The following is a 24,365-nucleotide window of genomic DNA, read 5'->3' on the forward strand; positions in this document are numbered from 1 at the left end:
GGCTGCCACAGACACTGCGTAGGAAGTACAGGCATTCCCTGACTTTGGCATTTACTGCATGGTTTCTCATGATTTTGAGGAAGTTAAGATGACTTTTTCCAGTTTTACCTTCCTGTCTTACCATATAGTCCCTAGACAAAGCTCCTACTCTAAGATCCTTACTTATTAGACATTCTGTTAATTCTATCCCTCTCTTCATGTATTCTTAATATTACATATGTTTTTAAGTCACACTTGTTTCTTAGATTTAGTCCTTCTTGACTTTTTTTTTAAAGCCTCTCCCCTGTATAGGAAGTTAGCTGAATCTGTGTGGGAAGAAAAGAGAATTTTCTAATTACTTTTTACAGTTTATATTACTGCATTGTTTTAAATTAAATAGTAAACTCTTTGCAAGTTGATTTCCTATATTTTTTTTGCAGCTCAGTATGTGAACCTAGTTACCAATACAGTCTAGAAAACAGGCTACATGTAAGAGCTGAAAATGGTATGATATCAATCTCTATAGATATCATATCTCCGTTCTTTTCAAAGTTTGAGACTATAGCACTTCACTGTGCATTCACACAGCAATAAGCTAAAAAACCAAGAATAAAACCCAGTCATCATTCTGAAAGCTTTTATCTGGCACACTTTTCCCATTAAACTATAAATCACTGTAGCCAAGATGAAGTGGCGTTGACTCCCAAAAGGAACTTCACTTCTGCAACAGAGTTCTGTTAGCACTGATAAGTGTATTAGGAAGGTTTGAATTGGCTGAGATAAAAACCACAGCTACATTCAGGATTAGGAACTGGGCTGGGAACTGGGCTGGAAAAAAATGATAAGTCAAGCTAATGTAGAGCACCAGAAAGGTTACCCAGAATAAAGGTATCACTGCTATCACTGTTGGCCACCAGGATACGTTTCCAGTTCTGGGAACGTATGTAGATCGCTACATTAGATCTGAGATTTGGCATCTCCCAAAGCCTGCTAAGGCAACCAAGTACCATTTGGTTTGGAGCTAGCAGAGGCCTCTTCTAAAAATTTTCAGTCTGTGTAAGAGCAAATTTTAGTGCTCAAAAGGGTATTTTTATTTTATTATTACATATATATTTCTAAAAGGAATCAATCAAAAAGAGCCAGAACAGGTTGTGGGTTGTGAGTCATGTTACAATCTGTACTGTTGCAAACCCTCTCTGTGCTCAGAGCGGATGAAGGTCACTGGACTTCAGCTGTTGTTAGGGTCGTGGCATTAGAAAACAGGCTGCCGGTTGCTTCCCAGGAATTGTAACATCTAGCTTTAGTAAAGACTGATGGCTCAACTTCCTATGTAAAACGATTCAACTGAGTCAGCCTACAGCTTTCTATGAGATAAAACCCTCACGGCTGCCCTTTGTCGCGCCCAGCGCCGTCATTAACCCCGGTACGCGGGGACGCGCGCAGCGCCGGGCCGCGGCTGCAGCCCCTCCCGCCGCCGCCTCACGGCGCTCTCCCCGCCGGGCGGCATGCGGGGCGCTCGCAAGCGGCTCTGTTCCGCCCTGCTCGTCGCTTACGGCCTCTTCTCCCTATACGCGGCCTACACCGTCTTCCTCCGACCCCGCCGCCCGGCCGCCTCCCGCCCGCCGCACAGGGACCGCCGCGGCCCGCGAGGTGAGAGCGGCGGCAGACCGCGCCGGGGAAAGGCGGCCCGCGCCGGAGAGGCCTCATCGCGGGCGAGCGGCAGTGCCCGCCCCGCAGCGTCCCCGTTGCGGGATGACGAGCAGGGGCGCGGGGGCGGCCCCTGAGGGGAGAGCGGGGCCGAGGAGCCCCTGTGCCCACACCCCACCGCTGCCCGCCCGCGCTGGCGGCCGCCATCTTCCCGCCGCTGTTGTGGCCGGGGCGGGGCGTGACGAGATGCGGGCTTGGGGTACCGACCGCGACGCGTGTACGCTTCGTAAACGTCTAAGGAGGGGGTTTTGTGTAAGTTGTGTGTTTGGGTATCCCAGGTATCGATCACGTTCCTTTGGGAAATGAAGAGTGGAACCCGTGGGAAGCTGATGAGAGAAGTGAACAGGTTGCGGCTCAGCAGAGATACGAAAGTATTCTTAAGCTGGTACAAAATGCAAGGTCTCAGCTAGAACAAACCAGGCTCAGAGTACAGATCTGGGGAAAAGCAGCGATTGGTGAGCAGATATAATGAAAAATTATTAATCACAACTTCTCTGGTAGAACACTTTCCTCTGCTTTTCAATAAATGAATGTTATATACGTACAAATATTATACGTATGATTGAAATATTGAAATGTGTGTATATCTGTAAATGAGAAGCATTAAGGAAGTGGTAGTTATTCAGTGTTATATTAATACCAATATAAAACTAGTTACTTGTATCAGTTCTATTCAGGGTTGCTTTTCACATCTGTCAAAGAAGAGTTGTACAAATGGCCAAGAAACAGGATCACACTGTGCACAAAACTTACAGTGCAACAGAGGATAGGTGTCTTATTTGATTAAAACAGGGTTTTTGTCATGTTTACCCTTAATGAACTAAAGTATTGTGCAGTGAGAAATAGACCATTTTGTGTACTGCTGCAACCATTGATGAATTGGGAAATTGTTCTGGTGAAGAAGACGTTGAGTTGCCTCTCTGTAATTGGACTTTGGCTACTGTTGAACACATATCATTTTTCTTATAGAATAATAGAATCCTCAGAATTGGAAGGGACCTTTGAAGGCAATCTAGGCCAACTTCCCTGCAGTGAACACCCACAGCTAGATCAGGTTGCTCAGAACCCTATCCAGCCTGACCTTGAATGTCTCTAGGGACGAGGCATCTACCACCTCCCTGGACAACCCATTCCAGTGCCTCACCACCCTCACTGTAAAATACTTTTTCCTTACATCCAACCTAAATCTCCCCTCTTTAAGTTTGAAACCATTTCTCATTGTCCTGTTACCACAAACGCTGCTGAAGAGTCTGTCCCCTTCTTTCCTATAGCTCCCCTTTAAATGCTGAAAGGCTGCTATCAGGTCACCTCGAAGCCTTCTCTTATCCAGGCTGAACAGCCCCAGCGCTCTCAGCCTGTCCCTATAGGACATGTGCCATCCCTTGGATCACTTTTGTAGCCCTCTGTTATTTTTAAAGTTTCTTTAGAAATGTAGAATTTCCAGCTTTAGTTAAAACTTTTACTTAGCACAGGGCACACAGTGTATTACATGGTGATACATTCTGTCATAAAATTTGGGTATTTCGCAGAAGCTTAAGAGAAATATGCTTGTTCTTGGAGTACTGATTAATACGTGTTTTTTAAGTGTTTTTAAGTGTTAGGGGTGCCAGAAAGAGATGTTAACAGAAACGCTAATGTGGTATATTTTCATTTAGTAAGCAGAACAATCTTTTCAAATGCCTGATGTGTAAAAAAGTTATATTAACTAATTGCAAGTCTTAGAGAATTTGGGGGTGCAGTGTCCATAGAAATTTTCATATTTCTTTTCTGAGTAGGTACTTACTCTTTTTTATTTTCTAAAACTACATTATTTTTTTCCTTCTTTTTTTCTTGCTGGTAATGTAGAGATATGCATTCAAATTTGCATCATATCTTTGTCTTTTATGTAGGCCTTTACCTATGGCAGCATATTTTTGGAGGGCATCTTCAGCCAGCTGATGTGACTGCGCAGTGGAGGGAAGGAAGCCAAAAAGCAGGAAAAACACATTTCAGGTACTAGCTGCCTAAATTAACAAGCCTCCTGCTCACTGATTTTTGCTTTCCAGTGCAGAGTTTGTTAAAGAGCATGGTAAGATTCAGAGGTACATAATTTTGTCCATCAAAGTTGGAATTATTTTAATACAAGGTGGAAGTACTTTAATTTTGTGGTGTATGGATAACTGAGGAATATGCACACAATATCTCTTTTGATACTCTTTTGATACTCTTTTGATACTCTTTTAATGACAAGAAACAGTCACATTTGGAAAAATATACTTAATAAAAACAGCTAAAAATACTTAATAAAACATAAACATAAGAACAGCCTAAACACATCACCATAAAAAAATTCAAAAGCTATGGAGCAATTCCATCAACTGTTTTGTAAAGTATGAAAAGACTCCCAATGCTGAGAAAGATGGCAGCAAAGAGACCTCACCAGTCGAGGGAACCAGCCCTGGGAAATGTGTTAAAACTGAGGCTTGAGTCTGGGAGTTGACTGAAAGAGATGTGAGGCAAGAAAAAGTCTTGTGCCATTTTATTTCTGTTGTATTTAGGGAAAATGGACTTCATCTGCTCATTCATTAACAGGATTGTACCAAAACCATAATTTCTTTCTATTTATAACAAAAACAACCTGCCAGACTCAGCATTTTGGTTAACCACTTGATAAGCAAAGCAAAAATTTATTTATAAAGGAATTTGACACTTGAAGCACTGCTTGTTTTGAAAATGAATTTTGATCTGTGACCGTGCACATTTTAAGATTGTAGTCAAGCATATTTTGTATTATTTAGCACCTTAAAGTTTTGCATCATTCACTTTTTAATACAATTTTTGAAGGCTTTCAGTTAAGGTGCAGTAAAAGAATCATAGAATCCTAGACTGACTTGGGTTGGAAAGGACCTTAAAGATCATGACTTCCAGTGCCCTGCAATGAGCAGGACTGCCACCCACCAGCTCAGGCTGCCCAGGGCCCCTCCCAACCTGGCCTCGAACACCTTCAGGGATGGGGCACCACAGCTCCTCTGCGCAGCTGTGCCAGTGCCTCACAGCCAGTCTTCTTTGTATGGACGTGAGGCTATTTTATAAGACAGTGCTTTTCTTGTCTATATGGAATAATTCGCTGCATGTAACTGAGTCCATTGATTGGATGATTGAGCATATTTTCTGTCTGGTCTACCTGTTTCAGATGAATAATAACCTCACGTGGTTCCTCTGCTTGTGTGCATCTTTCAAAGAAAGACTTCTATATTAGCATTTTAATGTTGTCTTATTATGTTTAGAGGAGTTGGGAGTAGTAGAGTCTTCAACTTGAGCATCAGATCCTATGAAAATGTGAAGTTTAATTCAGGTACCAGTATAGTAGAGGTTAAAATTTAGCAAACTGGTAGGAACTTTTGGTGAAAATTATAGAAAAAATATAACTCATGTTAATGATTGGGATTCTGAAATGAGGTAAGTGAGGTTATACTTCTTAGTCAAATTGGAAATGTTATTTTGTAGCTTTTTGTGAGGAAGAAGTAATGTATGATCTTGGCTGGTCACTGGTGAAAATATTTTCTGGAATTATTGACTTATTTATTGCTTGGCTGAGGTAAATTATTTCCATTTAATTACTGGGTGAGGGAGCTAGATGTTTACCTGAACATTTTTGAGGAGTCTCAAATCTGAAGAAAGAAATGCCAAATTATTACTTGAACACACTTGCATAACTACACCCAATGTGTGTCTTTATGATGGAGAATATTCATTTTTGGTGCAGATTTTAATGGCTTTGAGTTTCTAGTCAAGAGCTTGCTTAAAGGATGCTAGAAGTATTGAATTCTACCTGAAATTCAGGAACATTTTCTTAAAAACAGTAGGAGAAGGAGCTGCCAAGTTATGTGTTGGCACTTCTAGAGTAAGTAGGAGAACAGAGTGCATCAGCTTTCTTGGCCAGAAGCAGTTCACATCTTCTTGTCTTTCAGAAGGATGTTGTAGAGAAGGGAACGTCAAACTTGCAATCATACAAGCATTCCTAAATTTCTGTTCCACGGAGAGTTTCACTGTCTATTTTAACAATCAGAGATGCTTTCCCACAGTCTCAGTCCCTGATAATCCCTGTTGTTCTACAGTTTTCTTCTGTCCGTTCTTCTGCCCTCTGTGCAAACTGCAGACATCTTTCTTGATTCATTGCAGATAGCTGAATGAAAGCACATTCAACAAAATTAGCAAGCAAAGATTTCTTTTCCTGACAGATGATTTCGCAAGGTATCACTTATGGCAATGTAGTTTCCTTAATAGCCTTTGGTGGAGCTTTTTGAAAAGCTGGATACACTGTTACTATGGGATCCCTTTTATCTGTATTCTTACTAACACTCTCATAGGTGCAGGTCGCATTGGTGAGATAGCATTTATTTGTAGGAGCCATGTTTGCAGCAGAGTTTATCCACCTGTGTGACCTTACCAGAGCCGGTGATGTTACTCTTCATTGTAGGTTCTTCCAGAGAGGGAAGTCGTGCTGTCTGTTCTGTAGCTCTGAGAGTCCCCTCAAGTTGTTTTTGTAGAAGGGACTGATGCTGGCAGATGAGCTTTTCATTAAGCACAGTACCTCTTCATAATGACAGCTGCACAGACCTTTGCCAGCAGTTCTGCAGTTTTCATGTTTGAGTTCCTTCAGAACTCGCAAGTGAAAGCCATCCAGCTCCAATTTCTTCACTTGATATCATGCTTGATGTGTTTTGATTTCCATTTCCTCTTCAGAGAATGAGGTAGATATGGAAATGTTCTCTGCTGTGGCTTTGTTACCTCTGATTACGTTTTTCAAACCATTGCCATTAAGTGGTCCCACTAGTTCTGTACTTCCCTTTATTATGGTTTTTTTCATATATTTGTTCTTTATATATTTAAAAGCCTTCACCAATCACGGACCTATTTGGCATCTTTTCCTCTGTTAAAATATTTAACCTAATTATATTGCTGCTACAGAGCAGCTGTTACCTTTGCAACTAGGTCTGGAAAACCAAATCTAAAATACTATCTTTTTGTAGAAGTTTTCAGACTAGTAAGGAAAAACAAAGACTTCATTGGAAGTGAGTTGTTTATTGAGTCCAAAATGCAAACTCCACATATCGATCTGATGAGGTATTGATATAATCTATAATCTATAATCTATAATCAAACACAATGGCACTTCTGGTTTATTGGCAAAATACTGTATTTCCATTTAAGTCTAAATCTTTTTTTATTTTTCTCCAAAATAAAGCTGAAAGTGGCTATATTCCTTGTTATAACTATAGATATTAACAGCACAAGTGGTTGCACTCACATAGGTGTATGCATTTACTTTAATGAAGAAAAATGCCTCTGGCTTGCAGCGAGGATGCTTAGAAGATCAAGGTCAATAATTTGCCTTAAGGGTGTTTACTCTTTGTATTTTGGTTTTCACAGCTTCATCACTGGTCCATCTGTAGTTCCTGGCTACTTCTCAGTTGAAGCTGAGAATGTTGTGCTAGTTCTGAATGGAAGAGAAAAAGCAAAGATCGCTTACGCCACTCAGTGGTTGCATTATGCACAAACGTTGCTTCAGACTCGCAAGATACAGCATGTAGCAGTTGTGCTGCTTGGAAATGAGCAGTGCAACAATGAATGGATTCAGCCATACCTGAAAAGGCACGGAGGATTTGTAAATCTGCTCTTTGTGACATACGACTATGCATTGGTAAATGAAGAAGATATTTTCCAGTGGCCTTTAGGAGTAGCCACGTAAGTGCTGTAGACACAGGTTTACATTTGAAACCTAATTGTTCTATATGAGGGCTGGAAATAGAATTGGAATATTACTGCTGATAGCCGAAATGAGTACAGTAGAACATGGTCCTATTAATGATTTTCTACGTGATGCGTTGGAGTCTTCAAAATTACATCTATCAATTAAAATAATAACAGAAAAAAGTATAGGGTTTAGCTTCTAAAAAAAATCAGTTTGTGCTTAGTGGAGTTTTCTGTTTATTTTTCTTCAGTAGGTTTTCTCCTGAAATTTATCATAACTGTTAATGTAATATGTACACGAGGATTTAAAAGGTATTAATGTAATGAGGTTCCAACTACAGTCTGTTCAGGACAGGAATGGGGTACTATTGGTGATACTTTTTTTTTTTTAACCCCTATTTTGGCTCTCAAAAGTAAATTATATGCCTCTCCTTTGGAATTAGTATACTCCAGCATCACTTTAGAATAAGCTGGCTTAACTGCTTACTCACAAGACCTTTTTGTTCTACATAGTGCTCAGGCTGTTTATGTGAAATAGGTATGTGTTTGGTTCAGTTAAATGTATTTTTTTTTCTACCTTAATCCTTAATAACAAAGTTCATAGTGTTTTAGCTATGTATCATGATAATACAAGAACAGAAGAATTCAGGATTATTTTCATAGCTTGTGTTGCATTTGAATTTAGCATCCTGTATGGAGTCAGTCTGCAGATTATATGTAGCTTTATACATGGTGCCACTGAAGTATTGGATTCTTGATAGCATCAGAGAATTGATGATATTGGGAGTTCATGAGCAAAAAGAAGTTGAGTTTTGAGATGTCAAGATTAAGGTGACAAAACAGAAAGAAACAACAGAGTAGTAACGTGTGCTGTGAATGTAGAAAGAGAGATCAGGTGTTAGGATGGAGCTTTGCAGACAGTTAGAAAACTTGTTGTTAAAGGCATGTAAACAGTCCAGATTTTGCAAGGGAAGAAGGAAAAGAAAGATAAATAGAATGCTGTAAAAATATTTGGCATGGGGAAAAAATTGGTTTTGTGAGAGTAGATGAATTAATGTTCATCAGGTTGGAGAAGAACTTGGAAAGGGCTGCTTCATCCAAATCTGGGAAGGTGAGGCAGATGAGCGCAGATATTCCAAATTATGAGGGCTGCTCTGAAAGTTATGTCTCCTGTTTTATTATGTTGGCCCATGCTGTCAGAGGTGGATGTTGGTACAGCAGTAGAGGCTGAACCTTCCCACCAATATCCTGTTCCATGTTGTTGCTGTACGACAGATGGCAGCAGAGGGGCACTCTGACGTGGCAGTGCATATAGAACAAAGGTATGGCCTTGAATTCCTCCATGTGGAAATAATAGCACCCACTGACATTCACTGATGCTTGTTGAATGTTTCTGGAGACCAACCAGTGGATGTGAGCATGCTGAGGCAGTGGGTGCTGCATTTCAGCAGTGGCAACACTGGCATTAAAGACAAGTCAGTTTATGGATGGCCATGCAGATATTTATGTGATGGCAGGCAGGCTTTTGTTCATTGCTGGTGAAAATGCACAGCTAATGATGCCTATATTGAAAAATACTGTTTTCTGGCTGAGAATTTGTTCTATCAAAGTGTTATTTTGCTTGTTGTTATAGTTTCCATTGGAGTACTAGGAGGCATTATTTTTGGACAACCGATGTATTAATGAGAATTAAATCATTGTGAAGTAAAATAGAGAACAGCTGCTTTTGGAAATGTGTGTTTCTAAGGGATATTTGTAGCGTGCATGCATACTTTCTGTGGTGTCAAAACAGGACAGACGTCTGTGGAGACATTCCAGAAGGGAGTGGTCAGGACAAAGGGAATAAAGACCAACTTTTAGGAGAAAACTTGTACTGGCTTGCTTATAGCTACAGATGTTGATTGGTTTGAAAAAGAAAAATGGTTTAAATCTTAGAATATGCTACAGTGAACATGGTGCAAAATGTATTTTCTTTCAGCATAAAGCATTAATTGTGTAATGTGTACATTCTCTTTACAGCTACAGAAATTTTCCAGTTGTAGAGCCCAGCTGGTCAATGCTACACGATCCAAGGTCGTATCTCTGTAATTTTTTAGGAACAGTTTACAAGAATTCTTCTAGAGAAACCCTGATGGAAATTCTGAAGCAGGATGGGCTTGATAAGCTTTGCTGGATTGCAGCCAGAGAACAGTAAGACACTGATTTGCTTCTTGAAAATACCCTGAATTTTTGCCTGCTTTATTAATACCAGTCCTTTCTTGAATGTTAAAAAATAGAACAAATAAAGGTAAAAGTCATGATTAAAGAGAACATTGCTAGAATTCTTTGTGTAAGGTTTAATAATATTTCAGTTAGAAATGTATGTATCCTGCATGTAGAGGCATCGTATTTTTTTCTTATATACATTTGATTATAATGGAAGAAGAAATACTTGTCTTCAATCTTGTGTGTCTTAATCTTTCCAGAAGAAAAAGGCAGTGGCATTTGATTGTCTTCCATATAGGGGTGAGTTTAATCTGAACAATAGTGAAATGATTGATAGTAGGCAGAGCAGTGCTTAGCAAGACCTCTGCTACCCTGATGAAGAGCCTCAGGAGGTGAACACTGTCTGTGGCATAACTCTTATCTCACAGACATCTGAGACACTCCAGGCATACTAACAGGGTCACTGGATTGCTGTACGTTCCAGAGCAGAGGGATATAAAGAGTAAGCCTTCACTAATTTGTAGGATTTCAGGTGAAAAAAAATTCATTGGGCAGTCTCTTTCTGAACTCAGATGTGGAATAAATAGACACGTGTCATCTGAGTCGTGCAAAATATTGAACAGGGAGTTTGAATTAGCCCCTCATACTTCTGTATGCTACTAGAAGGACCGTATCTAAAAAGTGTTGTAATCTGGTTTTAACAGTGGTATTATCAATAAAGCTTAAGTATAGTTAAGATAAAGCTTTTTTTTACATCCACGTTTTCAGTTCTCTAAGCAATTGATATTAAAGCATATCTCTGCTTTTCATTGTAATGCATGTGGGGAAGTTGTTAATCTTCAACCTCTTTACGTTCCTAGGTGGCAGCCTCAGGAAACAAATGAAAGTTTCAAAAACTATCAAGATGCCTTGCTGCAGAGTGATCTGACGTTGTGCCCAGTGGGAATAAATACAGAATGTTACAGAATTTATGAAGCTTGTTCATATGGATCTGTGCCTGTTATAGAAGATGTAATGACACTTGGTGATTGCAGAAATTCATCAGTGTACCACAGTGCTCCATTACAGTTATTAAAAACCATGGGGGCTCCGTTTATCTTTATTAAAAACTGGAAAGAGCTTCCTGCTGTTTTAGAGAAAGAAAAAAAAATGAGCTTACAAGAAAAAATTCAAAGAAGAAAAAAACTTATAGAATGGTATCAAAACTTCAAAGCGTGGATGAGACAGAAATTCATTAACACTTTGGAAAATTCATTTCTGCCCAGTGATAAAGGATAAACGTTCCATGTTGAAAATCTAGAATAGATTGAAAGCTTAATTTCATTAACCTTCTGAGGAAGCTTTTATACAAAAAAAAATCCCAAAAGGTGGGTGCATTCTGTTTGAAGTCAACAGATTTGGGCTAGCTTAACCAAGAGCTACGTTTGGCCTTCCATCAGTGACAATTTTCAGAGAGGATGTTGATTTAGAGGGATGATAGTCTGTAAGGATAACAACAATTTTATGACTGTTTCGTAAGTTCCATGTTGATGTGTGACGTGGTAATTTTTTTTAAGGAAACCATCTTTGAGCATGTGAGCTTGCTAAAATGCGGCATGAGAACAGCAGTTGTTTCTGAAGAACAGGAAGGGAAAGCTGTATTGTTCAGAATGTGTTATGAGACCTAAAAAAAAAAGTATGGCTGTAGCAAAATTGCCAGGTTTAGCAGTCAGTAATGGATCTCCTGGTAAGTACTGACTTTGACAGTGTGAACTGTTTACCTGATTGATGTGTTTCATTTCCATGGAAGTGGTCATAAAGCTGATTAAACACTGTGGAATAAAAACGTGTATTTCCAGGTGAAAGTAGAGAACTATTTCGTCGCAATCTATTTCCTGTTTAATTTCAGATATGTCTTTAATTTTCAAAATGTCTTTCATTTCTCTTTAGCTTTAGGATGAACCTTTCTGAAGCTCTGCTAATAGGGCATTTGTTCCCTGCAGTTACAGCTGCATATCCTGAATGTTTGGCCTTCAACATGAACCTGCATGTCATTTATCTGATTACTAAAAACCTGCTGGAACTTGTCAGCTCCAGACAGTGGCGGGAATACAAGCAGTGCATGTTTGTGACACTACAGACACAACAAACAGATTTCATTAAATGTAGCGAAAGGGATCTGTTATTGTTCTCGTGCATGAGAAATGAGTATTTGCTGTTATCTTCTGTGTGTTTGGCTGCGCTGTTGTTCTGCATCACAGCACTGACAGATGTAGGGTGGTGTAGTTTTGTGTCTTTGAGTGTTGGTATGCCATATCAGTTCGTTCTCATGTAGCAGTTTAAAAGCCTGTACTGGTGAATAATATTCATTAGTGTAATGATACTATTTAGTTCTGGAGCGTGTCATATGAGAGCATTTCTTTGCTTCTTTTCAGGTTTTCCTGCATGCTTTCTGTTTAAAGAAGAAAACCACATAAAATCATTTGCTTCACTGACAGTGGGTGATACTCACAGTGGCTGTTCTAGATCTGCAATTATGCATGTTTCAGACCACCTGGATTTTGGGGAGCTTGCATTCCAAGTGCAGTTAATAGAGAAACAGATGTTCTCAGAAGACAAGTAAACTAAATCCAGATGATCTGAGCTGTAAGTCTAAGATAGTCTTCCTGTGACTGTCACCCTCCTATTCTATCTGAAGCACTGTGCAATTGCAGTACAATGCATATGTACTCCTTTCAGCTGAGACTGGAAATAAGTACAGCTATCACCATTCAGCACAGAGTTGATGAACCCTGCTGAGAGGAGGAGCAGGATGAATTTCCAGTACATTTCCATCCTGAGGATCTAAGGTGGCCATCTGCACAGCAGTTCATGCATCTGTAAGCAGCAGTAAGAAGGCCAGAGAATGGTGCTCACTGCAGTAGTGAAGTGTCATAGCTGTAGTTTCCCTCTACTAGAACCTTTCTCTACAAGCCGTAGTACTGGGGAGTAGTGATCCATAGCAGCATTTTTCAGACTGTAATCAACAGTTCCCTATGCACTGATGGACAATTTCAATAGACTACAAAAAACAGTTTAGAGAGAGAGAGTCAGCCTAGATTCATATCTAAGGTTGGTAACTCCTAGAAGATGTTAGTGGTGTGCAAGTTGAGGTTTGAAAAATAGTTCAGTACGTGATCACCTGTAGTGCTGTTCACACGTTTCTAAGTAAATATGCAAGCTTATTTCTGAACTCGTGGCAATTACACCTTAAGGGAGGGCAGTAGGTGCATCAGAGTTGAAATTTGCATCTCACTTGCTTGTTCTTGAAGCTCAAAGAGGAGTAATTTTCACTTCATCTATGTTTAGCCAAGTCTTAAAGAACTTGCTTGAGAGTAGCCCTGCTGAGAAGGACTCGGGTTCTGGTTGATGAAAAACTGAACATGAGGCAGCAGTGTGTGCTTGCAGCCTGGAAAGCCAATGGTATTCTGAATTCCATGAGAAGAAGGGTGGCCAGCAGGGACAGGAAAGTAAGTGTTCCCCTCTACTCTGCATTTGTGAGGCCCCATCTGGAGTACAGCGTCCAGGTCTGGGGCTCCCAACTCGGGAAAGATGTTGGAGAGAGTCCAGAGGAGGGCCACGAACATGATCAGAGGGCTGGAGCACCTCTGCTATGAAGACAGAACGAAGGACCTGGGCTTGCTCAGCCTGCAAAAGAGAAGGCTGCAGGGATCTCATGGCGGCCTTCCAGTATTTAAAGGGAGTTTATAAATGTGAGGGAAGTCTCCTTTTTTTTTTTTTTTTTTTTTTTTTTTTTTTTGCAAGGATAGATGGTGATTGGAATGGTTCTTTGAGGAAATGGTTCTTAGAGGGAATGGTTCTTTGAGGACCCTTCCAGCCCAAGCCATTCTGTGATTCATATTTACCTTCTTCTGTCCAAAAGAAATTAATGCTAGAAGTTTTTTCATTTTATTTCTAATGTTAATGAAACAAAGAGAGCAAACCCTGGTCAAGCCAAGAGAGACTTCTTGCACTGCCAAACTTATGAGAGAGGTGCATGTTCTGTTTTAGGAGTTAGCCCTGGTTTGAGATTGTGATGGTGAAGTAAGGCTTTGCAGGGCACAACCAAATGTCCCACTGCTATCAGAAAGTGAGTGTGGAGCACTCTCGAGCCTTTCTTAAATCAAGGATGCTGACTGTAACATCACATACTGTATGGATGACCAAGTTGGCAGTAATTTGCATATGTGTTGATTTGTGTGCTGAATACTGGTAGCTCTAGCAGTTTCATTATCAGAGATGTTCCCTACTGAAGAAGACTTTACAAATTAAGCTGGATTGCCTTGCTATAAGAGGAAACAGCTAGCTTCTCACGATTTACTGTACTTCTGTCTCTCTTATATAATTCTGAACCCATTAGGAATAGCTGTGAATGTACACTGTAAGCTGTTTAAAAGGTCAGCTCCAGAGCAATGTGTTTCCAGAAAAATGTTACCAGTCCTTGTAGCTGTTGATAATGCTGCAGATAAGGCAGTGGCTTGCAAAGAGTCAGGCTCCTGATTATTGATCATTATTGGACATTAAAGTTGCATGTGTTTCAGTATTTAGGCATTTCTGTATTTTTAGATACTGTCTTTTAATGACTGAAAATTATATGAGTGCTGCAACTAAAAGTTTTATAGAAGGCTTTGCCATAGGAGTTACTAAACATGAATGTGCTGGTATCACCACTTTTTCTCTTACCAATACACATGCAAAACCACAGAAATAAAATCCTGTTTCTTCCTAGCAAACTTTCCAAGTTAGTAAAACCTCCGGAGCTGAGCAAACTCAGCAGCTGTGGCAGCAGCTTCCATTCTACAGAGACCTAAAATATTTCCAGATATTCTTCCTACTGCGATGGGAAATGAAAGACAACAGAAGAAGATTATACTGATTTTGGCATGTTTGTGAAGACTAATGATGGGAGAAACTAATCTACTTCAAATCCAAATCCAACTGTGCACTGCAGAACTTGTTTCCAGGAAAACTGCTACCATAAAGCATGTTGGGACTGCTGTTTTCCAATAGCTAAGAAGGAATCCAATGTTTATGTAATGATGTGAATCCTACACAAAGGATTTGATGAATCAGCCAGAGAAATAAAGCTGATCTGATGAAAACATGCCTGAAGGGATGACACACAGTTGACACTGGATCCCAGGAACTTTGTGTTGGTTTTGCTTTCTGAGTCCACAAAGTTAAATTGTTTGTTTGTGCAGTGAGCCATCCTGGGATCAGTCCAAAAGTGATGCTATAAAAACCATGCTGTGCAGCAAAAGCAACAGTAGTTCTACACTCTTGTTCTTTCTTCTCCATCCAGAAACTTAAGCAGTCACAGAGAATTGCATAGATTTCTTCTTAATCACCAGCTCATAAACCATGACTAACAATCAGGCTAATCCTGATAAGGAAACAGGTTGCAGGAGGTCATGCTACTGATTATCTTTGATACTTAAATTCTTTGAGTGGGTAAAATTTTGGGATTTCTTCAGGGCCTCTCAAACAATAAAAACCAGTAAAATGACCTGTACTTTCATCTTGCCAATACAAATGTCTTAAATTCCACATCTTTCCTACAGATCCGAAGAACACTTGAATGTTAAAAATGTGACTCTAGTTCTGAAGAGCTTAAAAGCTGAAAAAGGCAGTAAAGATGCAATCCAAGGGTGGAAAGAAATGCTCACCAGCAGTAGGTGAATGAACCTACATGCATTTCTGATGCATTTCATTCAAACTGCCAAAGAAAATGCATCTGAGCACTGGAATGACATATCGACAAAGTGGTTGGGCAGAGATTCTTTCAGCCAGCCCCTTACCAGCCTAATGGCAGAAGAGTACGTTTAAAATGGCTCCTGTTTGATATTTTCTGGAACACAGGCCATATGAGGAGAGGCTGAAGGAGCTGGGAATGTTCAGCCTGGAGAAGAGGAGGCTCAGGGGAGACCTCATTGCTCTCTATAACTTCCTGAAGGGAGGTTGTAGTGAGCTGGGGGTCGGCCTCTTCTCTCGTGTCATTAGTGATAGGACCAGAGGGAATGGCTTCAAGCTACGGCAGGGGAGATTCAGGCTGGACATGAGGAAGTATTACTTTTCAGAAAGGGTGGTCAGGCACTGGAATGGACTGCCCAGGGAGGTGGTGGAATCACCGACCCTGGGGGTGTTCAAGGAAAGGCTGGATGTTGTGTTGAGGGACATTTAGTAGGAGCTATTGGGAATAGGTGAACGGTTGGACTGGGTGATCTTTTAGGTCTTTTCCAACCTTAGTGATTCTATGATTCTATGATTCTACGTGTTCCACAGTTCAGTCTGACAATCCATAATTCCTGTTTTTCCTTAGCTGACATTCCTATGATCTTCATATTTTTTTTTAATCTTCAGGAATTTGTTATTTTTAGCTTGGGCTGCTTTCTGAAAACAAACAGAAGTATTACACAGCTTCCATGAAATGCGTGTTTTCAAAAGATAAGATGCAAAATAAGTGCTTCAGAGAGAAACGAGTCATTCACTAAGATCCAGGTGAGGACACGGCCCATACAAAAAAGTTAAGTTGTGCAGGTGGCCACATATAAAGGAAAACAAGTCTCTGAATGGCTGAAATTAGCCCAGTTCTTCCAAATGAAGTTATTCAAACAGTACAGAGCTGTTAAATATTGTATTTGGAAGTTTGCTATATCTAAGGAGTCGTGTTCAGGGCTCAAAACGCAAAGTTTGTGCGTTAGTGAAATCTTTTTCCTCCTTTCTGTAGCAGTTTGTTGTTTTTTTTTTTAATGTGAAGAATAACAGCTGTTGCTGGCCATGACTGACAGGAGATCCATCTCAACTGATATTTTTGCTGGGAGACTAAAATGTTTTCCTCCATAGCTGCTTATTGAGAATCAAAGAATCATCTAGGTTGGAAAAGACCTTCAAGACCATCAAGTCCAACCATCATCCTGACATACCGAGTTCCATTTAGAACATTCAAGTATTTGTGTGATCATGGCACCTGACAACCCTCATCAGCAGTTAGGCTGCTGCAGTGCTAAGGCACAAAATACTCTCAGAGGTGAGGAGCCCAGGTTCAAACCTTGGGTCTGGGCTGGGCAAAACAGGGATGCTGTTCACAGCAATTGATGTCATGTACTTGGAGTGGCGCAAGACCTTTGATATGGTCTTGCACCACATCCTCATCTCTAAATTGGAGAGATGGATTTGAAGGGTGGACTATTTGGTGGGTAAAGAATTGTTTGGATGGTCATAGCCAGGGGGTTATTGTCAATGGCTGAGTGCCCAGGTCAAGGCCAGTCATGAGTGGTGTCCTCCAGGAGTCCATCCTGGGACCAGTGCTCTTCAGCATCTTTATCAATGGTGTAGAGGATGGGATCAAGTGCACCCTCAGCAAGTTTGTGACGACACCAAGCTGAGTGGTGCAGTTGGCACAATAGAAGGGATGCGATCCAAAGAAACCTGGACAGGCTTGAAAAGTGGACACATGAGAATTTTAACAAAGCTAAATACAAGATGTTGGACTTGGGCCAAGGCAATCCCAGATATGAAAACAGACTGGAAGAACTCCTTGAGAGCAGCCCTGCTGAGAAGGACTTGGGGGTCCTGATGAACAAAGAGCTGGACGTGAGTCAGCAGTGTGTGCTTACAGCCTGGAAGGCCAGCTGTGTCCTGGGCTGCATCAAAAGAGGGGTGGCCAGCAGCACCAGGGAAGGGATTGTCCCCATCTGCACTGCCCTTATGAGGTCACAGCTCGAGTACTGCATCCAGGTCCAGGGTCCCCAGTATAAGAAGAATGTGGAGCTGTTGGAGTGGGTCCAGAAGAGGGCCACAAAGATGATCAGAGGGCTGGAGCACCTCTCCTATGAAGATAGGTTGAGCAAAAAGGCCTTGGAGAAGAGAAGGCTCTGGAGAGACAACACTGCAACCTTCCAGCAGTTGAAGGAAGCTTACAAGCAGGAGGCGGACCGGCTTTTTTTTACATGGTCTAATAATGACAGGACAAATGGAAATGGCTTTAAACTAAAAGAAGAGAGATTTATGTTAGATGTGAGGTGGAAATTCTTTACTTAGAGAGCGGTGAGGCACTGCCATAAACTGGGTGGGGCCCTGGGCAGCCTGTTTGGTGGGTGGCAATCCTGCCCACAGAAGGGGCTGGAATTTGGTGGGCTTTAAGGTCCCCTCCAATGTAAGCTATTCTGTGATATGATTCTGTGACGTGATGATATGATGCAGGTATCCTTTGTTGTGGTGGAAAGCTGGGAATAAGATACAGATCTTGAAATTTTGTATGAGATACAAAAAGATTTCTATGCTGTAGAAAAGAAGAATCAACCAACTCTGCTCAAGAAACTCAAAAATCCCAAAGAGTTCAGATAACTTGGGTGGGACTTTAGCAATGAAAGAGATCATTTTTCTCCTCTCATTCATTTCTGTTTTCCCTTTCTCTCCACTTTCTGTCAAATGCCATTTCTTCTAAGCCACGCTGTGTTGGGATCAGTTAAATTATCCGAACACTGAAGTCTACAGTGTGAAAATGTGAATTGATGGCAATGGTGGAACGTAGCAGCTATGTAAGGACCTTGGTTTGATGGAGGGATTTTACAGGAGAAGCAACACTGTTGTTTATAAGAGTGTGTCTTCTGTTCATCAAGAAATGTGAAAGCATACATTTGTTACAAAAGGTGCCTTTTGTAATTTCCTCTTAATTTCCCCACACTCCAGTGGTTTTCTGCTCATGGATTCACTTTTTTAATCCTGTGGGGGGAAAGAGAGAATCAAGGACAGCTGTGTTTCCCCTGAGAGGTGAGAACGTACTGCTTAATTTCTGTAGGGATTTAAATAGTGCTTCGCTCTTCTTTCAAGTGCCAGCAGAGATTTAAGACAGCCAGTGACATGTCCTCTCTGGTATGCAGCCTTTAATTGTATATTCCTGTTGCTGGAGGGCTCACTTTATTCATTTAATAGCAATTTATCAATTGCAATAGACTTGCTTTGCTGATGATTGTACAGTGCATCATGGTTGTTTTACCATAAAACTCGAGCAGCCTGACTCATGCTACAACTGAAGGCAGCAAACCAGCTGGGGAACGTACACACAGGAATTTGCAAATTACACCAACTTGTACCAATTTTCTTTCCTTTCACTGTCTAATCAGACACTGATTGTTTCTTCATGTACGTCTCTTTTTTTTCTCTGTGCCCTCTAAAACGAGCTGAACTGATTTTACCCAGATGACCCTCTTTCCCTGCTGTTATTTTAAGATTATAGCAAACTGCCTTCTATTTAGTAGAAATAACATTTTCTTGGCCCTGTGGAGGTTCTCTTGAGGTACCCAATCCCAGCATAGACTTAATTAGGCTTTTATTGAATTTCTGCCTCAGCAAAGCTCTCACTGTCACACAGTGTGTTGTCCAAATACCTCTCTGCAGGATATTACCTCACCTGAATGGCTGTGTCTTAAACCTTCATAGTATTTTGTTCAAGATTTTTGACTGTCACTGTAAAGAGCGAAAAGGATTGCACTTGCAGGGGCAGAAGAGAGAGGTGAATTTCAAATGTCTCTTTGCTTTCCATTTTAGAGCAGGAAATGCTCTTTGTTCCGAGTGAAACTTCACATCCAGCTACACATACCTGCACAGTTTATGGTGTTTGACACTGCCTTTGGCATTGGCTCATGACTTTTGCGGTCTGACTTCCACTCCTCACAACATAAACTGCCTGGGACCAAATCCACCAGAGGACTTTCACATCTAGTGTAAGACTTTGGGCAGTTGAACACAGCTTAGATTGGTTGAAAGAATCGATCCTTTGAACTACTTTGATGCAGCCTGTGATGCTCTGCCACCTGGTGAGCTGACAACCACCACAAAGGTGCATTAAATGATTCCTTCTTTTGGCCCTCAGCGGCCACACACACTCCCCACATGCAGCTCCCACTGCTGCCAGTATTTATGGTGGAAAAAAGACCACTTTGCTGTTGATTTTCAATAAAGCATTTACAAACATGAAATACAGAGGGGTTTAGATAATGTTTTTGATGTGATGAGTATTTTAGTGCTGTTTTCTCCATCATCAAAACATGCTGTAAGGTGTGATGGAGGACAGTCTCTTTCCCATTCCCCCACTGAGTGTATGCTTCCTCAGCCAAAAGCTTGCTATATGTTCCACAGCACCCACGCTTCCATCAGAGGAAACCCCACCCGCTCTGCTCCTCCAGCTCTGATAGAATCCCTGGTCAGGTTGGGGATGAATGACTTCAAGCTTATCTCCAGCCAAACAACTCTTCTCAGACGATGTGTTCTGCTGTGTTTTTCCCTCGGGGCCCATTACATGTCTGCAGCATGCCTGATGCGCACCTCTTAGGCTGGACCCATCAAAAAGAAAAGGCAAACTGTTCTGTTCAGAGAGCAGTGTGTAAGCAGGAGTGGATTGTGCCTGTTGTTTCATGCCATGTGGGGGGAGAGCGCTTCCCTAGCACATATGAGAATTGGGCTTGGTTCCCTTCTTCACTTGTGAGAACTTGAACCTGTGTGTTCTAGCTCCCAGAAGAATAAATGCCGGAGGTGTCGGTGTGGAGTTGGCCCGCCTTCATTTTGAATCATCCCAGCATGAAACCTTTCAGTATTCACAGGGGTAGTGATGCTCAAGGAAACAATTTTGATTCAGAGTCTTAGAATGAATGCACATCGCTTCCATAGATCTCACCTCAGTGTGGGAAGTGTAAATCTCCCAGAGAGTTCGTTCACAGTTTCAGCCGCTTCATTGCCAAGCGACGAACTGCAGCAGTGAGAAGAGCACTGCATGTAGTATCTGGCAGTTTGGAACTACTGATCTGCATAGTTACAGTTATTTCTCAAACTTTCCTTTAGTCAGCTCTCTGCAGCTCCTCAGGTTACCCAGCGAAGCATGAGCTTCTATCTAGCAACATATCCTCTATCTCCATACTGGTAATACATTTATTCTCTCTCCCATATCTGCTATCTTACACTGACAGTAACTTGTCTGTAGACAGCAGTGGTAAGGGACATGCACAGAGCACTTGTATCCTGCTTTGTCTTTTAGATTTCCCCTGAACTGCTTTGAGCAGCTATGACTAGCCGTACCATTATGCTCCAGTAAGATCATGCAGACACTTAAAAAAGGACTGAATTTGCACCTTACTTATTGATGAGTACAATGCCTTCCTCAAAGCAGCAGGTGGCTGGAACCACTTACTCAAGTTCAGTCCAGTAATTTCCCTCTGATAGTTGCATTTACTGATATTTAACCACTGAGAAGCTAACAAGGCACAGGCCCACAGTATTAAGAGCCCTCTGCAAAATGTTGGAAGAGCTGTTCTTTGCCTTCATAGTTCTAAAGAAGGCAAATGAAAGTTGGCCCCATTAATTCTTAGCTCAGATAAGGGGCCTGCTGCTGAACCACACTAGTACATGAAGGGTATTTTCAGAACTGTTTTATGAATAGGATTTATAATGATAATTTTATATATATATATATATATATATCGTTTTTTGTTCTTTATGGAAGTGCTCACAGTGTTGTACGATCCTTTTCTGGTGGGAGTCCCTCCAACTACTAGGGCATTGGTTTACAGGTTTTTCCAATTGGTATGAAAAGAAAGAAGAGAGATTTTTCAGCAGTGACAGGCTGATAGCAATTAGGAATTGCTACAAAGTGCAGATGGTTTGGGTTTCTTTTTCCACCAAAATCTGCAAATAGGGTATTTCCACAATGATTAGTTAAAAGAATGGAGTGGGAGTATAGCCAGGCCAGTTTTCATAAAGCACTTTTCTTTTTTTTTTTTTTTGCCAAACAGTGCTTTTCTCCCCCCTTTTCTATGGAAATCCTCTTTCAGTACATATTTTGATGCAATCCTCATTTATCTAATGCCTATTTACACAATTAATTCAAGCTGCTTATTGCTGAAAGCTCTCACAGATAACAACTTGTATATACAGTGGGGTAACCCGATGAGACTAAATGGAGCAGACCTACTGGGTGGCTCAGTAATGCCCAAGATTAATCTTTGTAACTGACAATTAAGGAGCTAGATTAAACTTAACAACACTGAAGCAGAGCACAGGCTGTACAACTCACCACGTGAGCTCATGAAGTCTGTCACATACTCTATCTTGACCAACCCTGTTAGCAATTCCCAGCTCTGGTCCATATATCAAGGAATATGAAGAAAAGAAAGGAACTGATTGTCTGTGCCGTGTGATCAGCAGGAGAAGGTACAAGGTTCCTTTAAGAGCATAAATTCTGCCTTGCTTGGTGATTCTGTCAATGAGGCTATTAAAGCCACAGCTTATGGCCTGCTTAAGAAATACAGAGACAGCAAAAAGGAAAATAGGGTAGGTCTCTGTGTCAAACGTATCGCCAGCTTTCTGAGTCACTAACAGCTTGAAAATAGATTGCCATGGTTACATATGGATGAGTGCTCTGTACAGACAGAGACTCACGAGTTGATATTTGCCACTGAGTATCATATCACTTTGGTAAACACAACAACCAGCACATAAACAGCTGTCTGTAACATCCGCAGGGAAAAAAGAATAGCATTACTGTAAGGAATCTCAATATGAGTGATTTAAGAATGGGACTCATAAAGCCAGAATGAAATGCTCTTGAAACTATTATTACAGATGATGCTGTGCTAGCTAGCATAATATTGCATCCAATATTGGGGCTTTCTAGTCTTGGAAAAAAATCTATTGAAGGAGAGAAGAATGAACTGTGTGACAAAAGAAGCCATCACTGTTGACGTTATGCTGATCATGTTTCAGTGCTTGCTACACAGCAGAACCTCAGCCTCAGTGCTGCAGATTTGGTAATTACCCACAGGAACAACTCAGTCAAGGTTTTCACTTTTGTTCTTGGTATTTTTAAGGGCAGGGAGGAATATGGTTTAGTATTGGAAATACTTAAATCAAGACTGGACTTTGTTCTGAAAGAAAATACTCCTTTCTGTGTAAGGACCCAAGCAGCCATTAGTTCCTGAAATGTTATGCTCTGCATAATACAGGAGACCAGCCTAGGAGATGATAGTGGCTTTTTCTAGCCTTAATAAGTACAAGCATTAATATAGGCTAGGGGCATAATTTACTGCTGATGCCTGATGCCCAAGCTCTTGGTATTCTCAGTGTAAAAACTGTAAGCTAATCTTTAAAAATAAATGATTGTAATGTCTCTTTATAAAATTTTGTCTTCAGTAGGAGGCACTCCGTTTACATTTTCCTATATATGCTATATATTACTTAGAGATCAGCAGTATTTCCTAGCATATAGATAATGTAGAATGTAATGGTGAATATGAGAACTGTTCTCACATAACTAAGTTTGAAAAAGGGAATTACTGCCCAGAAAGCCAACACTCCACCAAGACATATGCCCGGCGACCAGAAGTCAGGATATTCATGAAAGCAGTGGAGGAGCTGGCATGGTGTTGAGTGGCTCTAGAACCTGAGCTCCTTTGTCATCTGATTTTTGTTTTCCTTTACCAGCTTCACTTTCCTGCTCCTGGTCAAGACAGAGCATCAGGCCTGCAGAGGTGCAACTAAATCATAGAATCATTAAGGTTGGAAAAGACCTTTAAGATCATCTAGTCCAACCATTCACCCACCACCAATATTTCCCCACAAAACCATGTCCCTTACTACATCATCTACATGTTTCTTAAACACCTCCGGGGACAGTGACCCAGCCACCCCCCTGAAGCCTCCTGTCCCAGTGCCTGACCACTCTTTCAGAGAAGAAATTTTTCCTAAAATTCAATCTGAACCTCCCCCGGTGCAACTTGAGGCAATTTCCTTTCATCCTATCATTGTTACGCAGGAGAAGAGGCCGACTCCTGCCTCACCACAACCTCCCTTTAGGCAGCTGCAGAGAGCTATATGTCTCCCTCGTGCCTCCAGCTCTCCAGACTGCATATTTCCAGTTCCCTCAGGCACTCCTCATAAGAATGTTTAGAAACTATGTATTCTGTTACCACAGTGAATAATAAGAGGTAGTTATTACTAATAATGATGGTTACAACAATAATAATATTAATTGCACTAAAATGAAATGTTGGAAATTACATCTTTCCCCTAGAAAAAGAAAAAAAAAAGAAAAAAATTAGGTTTCTTTTAGGTAGGTTCAGCATTGTGAGGACAAACAAGTTTTCTTTCTGGTTTGGCACTGAGATTCCCAGATTTTACACAACATCATGAAATCAGTAGTATGTGATTCATACTACTGACTACTACATACATGAACACTGTTGCACAGGAAATATCAAAAGGAACTTGAAAGGTTAGCAGAGTAACTGTGTTTATTTTGCAGGCAAAACATGGATCATATCTATCAGATGAGTTAATCAAAATGCCAAATGGTCTTTGTTTGCATGGAACTTTTGAACCTTTCTTAAAAAAAGAAAAACAACACTTGGTGCTTGGTGTATCCCACAGTCTATTCACCTTAGGAAACAGTGCCTTGACTCTTCTAAAAATACCCTATCCTAGATTCCTCATCAACTGTACGTCCTCAGGCATTCTTATTTTAATCCGGTCACAGGAAAAAGAAGGAAAGCAAAGATTTCTGCAAAACACCAGAGTTAAGCCACTTTGGAATAACCAGGAGTATGTTGATAAAAGAGTAAAAAGGAAGGGAGATTTAAGGTAGGACTGAAGTGCATTCAGAATTTTGATTTGTGCTCAGCAGGGCTTCTGAAAGGACATTTGTGGGAGGGAGAGTAAATTCACACTGAAGTGGA

General features: G+C 40.9%; 1 protein-coding gene across 1 annotated transcript; it reads left to right on the plus strand.

The window, feature by feature from the left end:
• The first annotated feature begins 1,484 nt into the window (after window positions 1-1,484).
• On the plus strand, window positions 1,485-11,479 carry RXYLT1 (ribitol xylosyltransferase 1). Its single transcript, XM_042872548.1, has 6 exons — window positions 1,485-1,629; window positions 1,965-2,141; window positions 3,576-3,678; window positions 7,099-7,413; window positions 9,439-9,609; window positions 10,485-11,479. The coding sequence occupies exons 1-6, from the start codon at window positions 1,485-1,487 to the stop codon at window positions 10,900-10,902; spliced, it is 1,329 nt and encodes a 442-aa protein (XP_042728482.1). The 3' UTR covers window positions 10,903-11,479.
• The last annotated feature ends 12,886 nt before the right edge of the window (window positions 11,480-24,365 follow it).

Source organism: Lagopus leucura, unplaced genomic scaffold (genome assembly GCF_019238085.1).
Source record: "Lagopus leucura isolate 7727_CA_CO unplaced genomic scaffold, USGS_WTPT01 Super-Scaffold_100008, whole genome shotgun sequence".
NCBI lineage: Eukaryota > Metazoa > Chordata > Aves > Galliformes > Phasianidae > Lagopus > Lagopus leucura.

Coding starts and splice junctions, on each gene's coding strand:
- RXYLT1 (XM_042872548.1), top strand. CDS start 1,485: ATGCGGGGCGCTCGCAAGCGGCTCTGTTCCGCCCTGCTCGTCGCTTAC. Junction 1,630..1,964: donor GGACCGCCGCGGCCCGCGAG/GTGAGAGCGGCG, acceptor TGGGTATCCCAG/GTATCGATCACGTTCCTTTG. Junction 2,142..3,575: donor CTGGGGAAAAGCAGCGATTG/GTGAGCAGATAT, acceptor TCTTTTATGTAG/GCCTTTACCTATGGCAGCAT.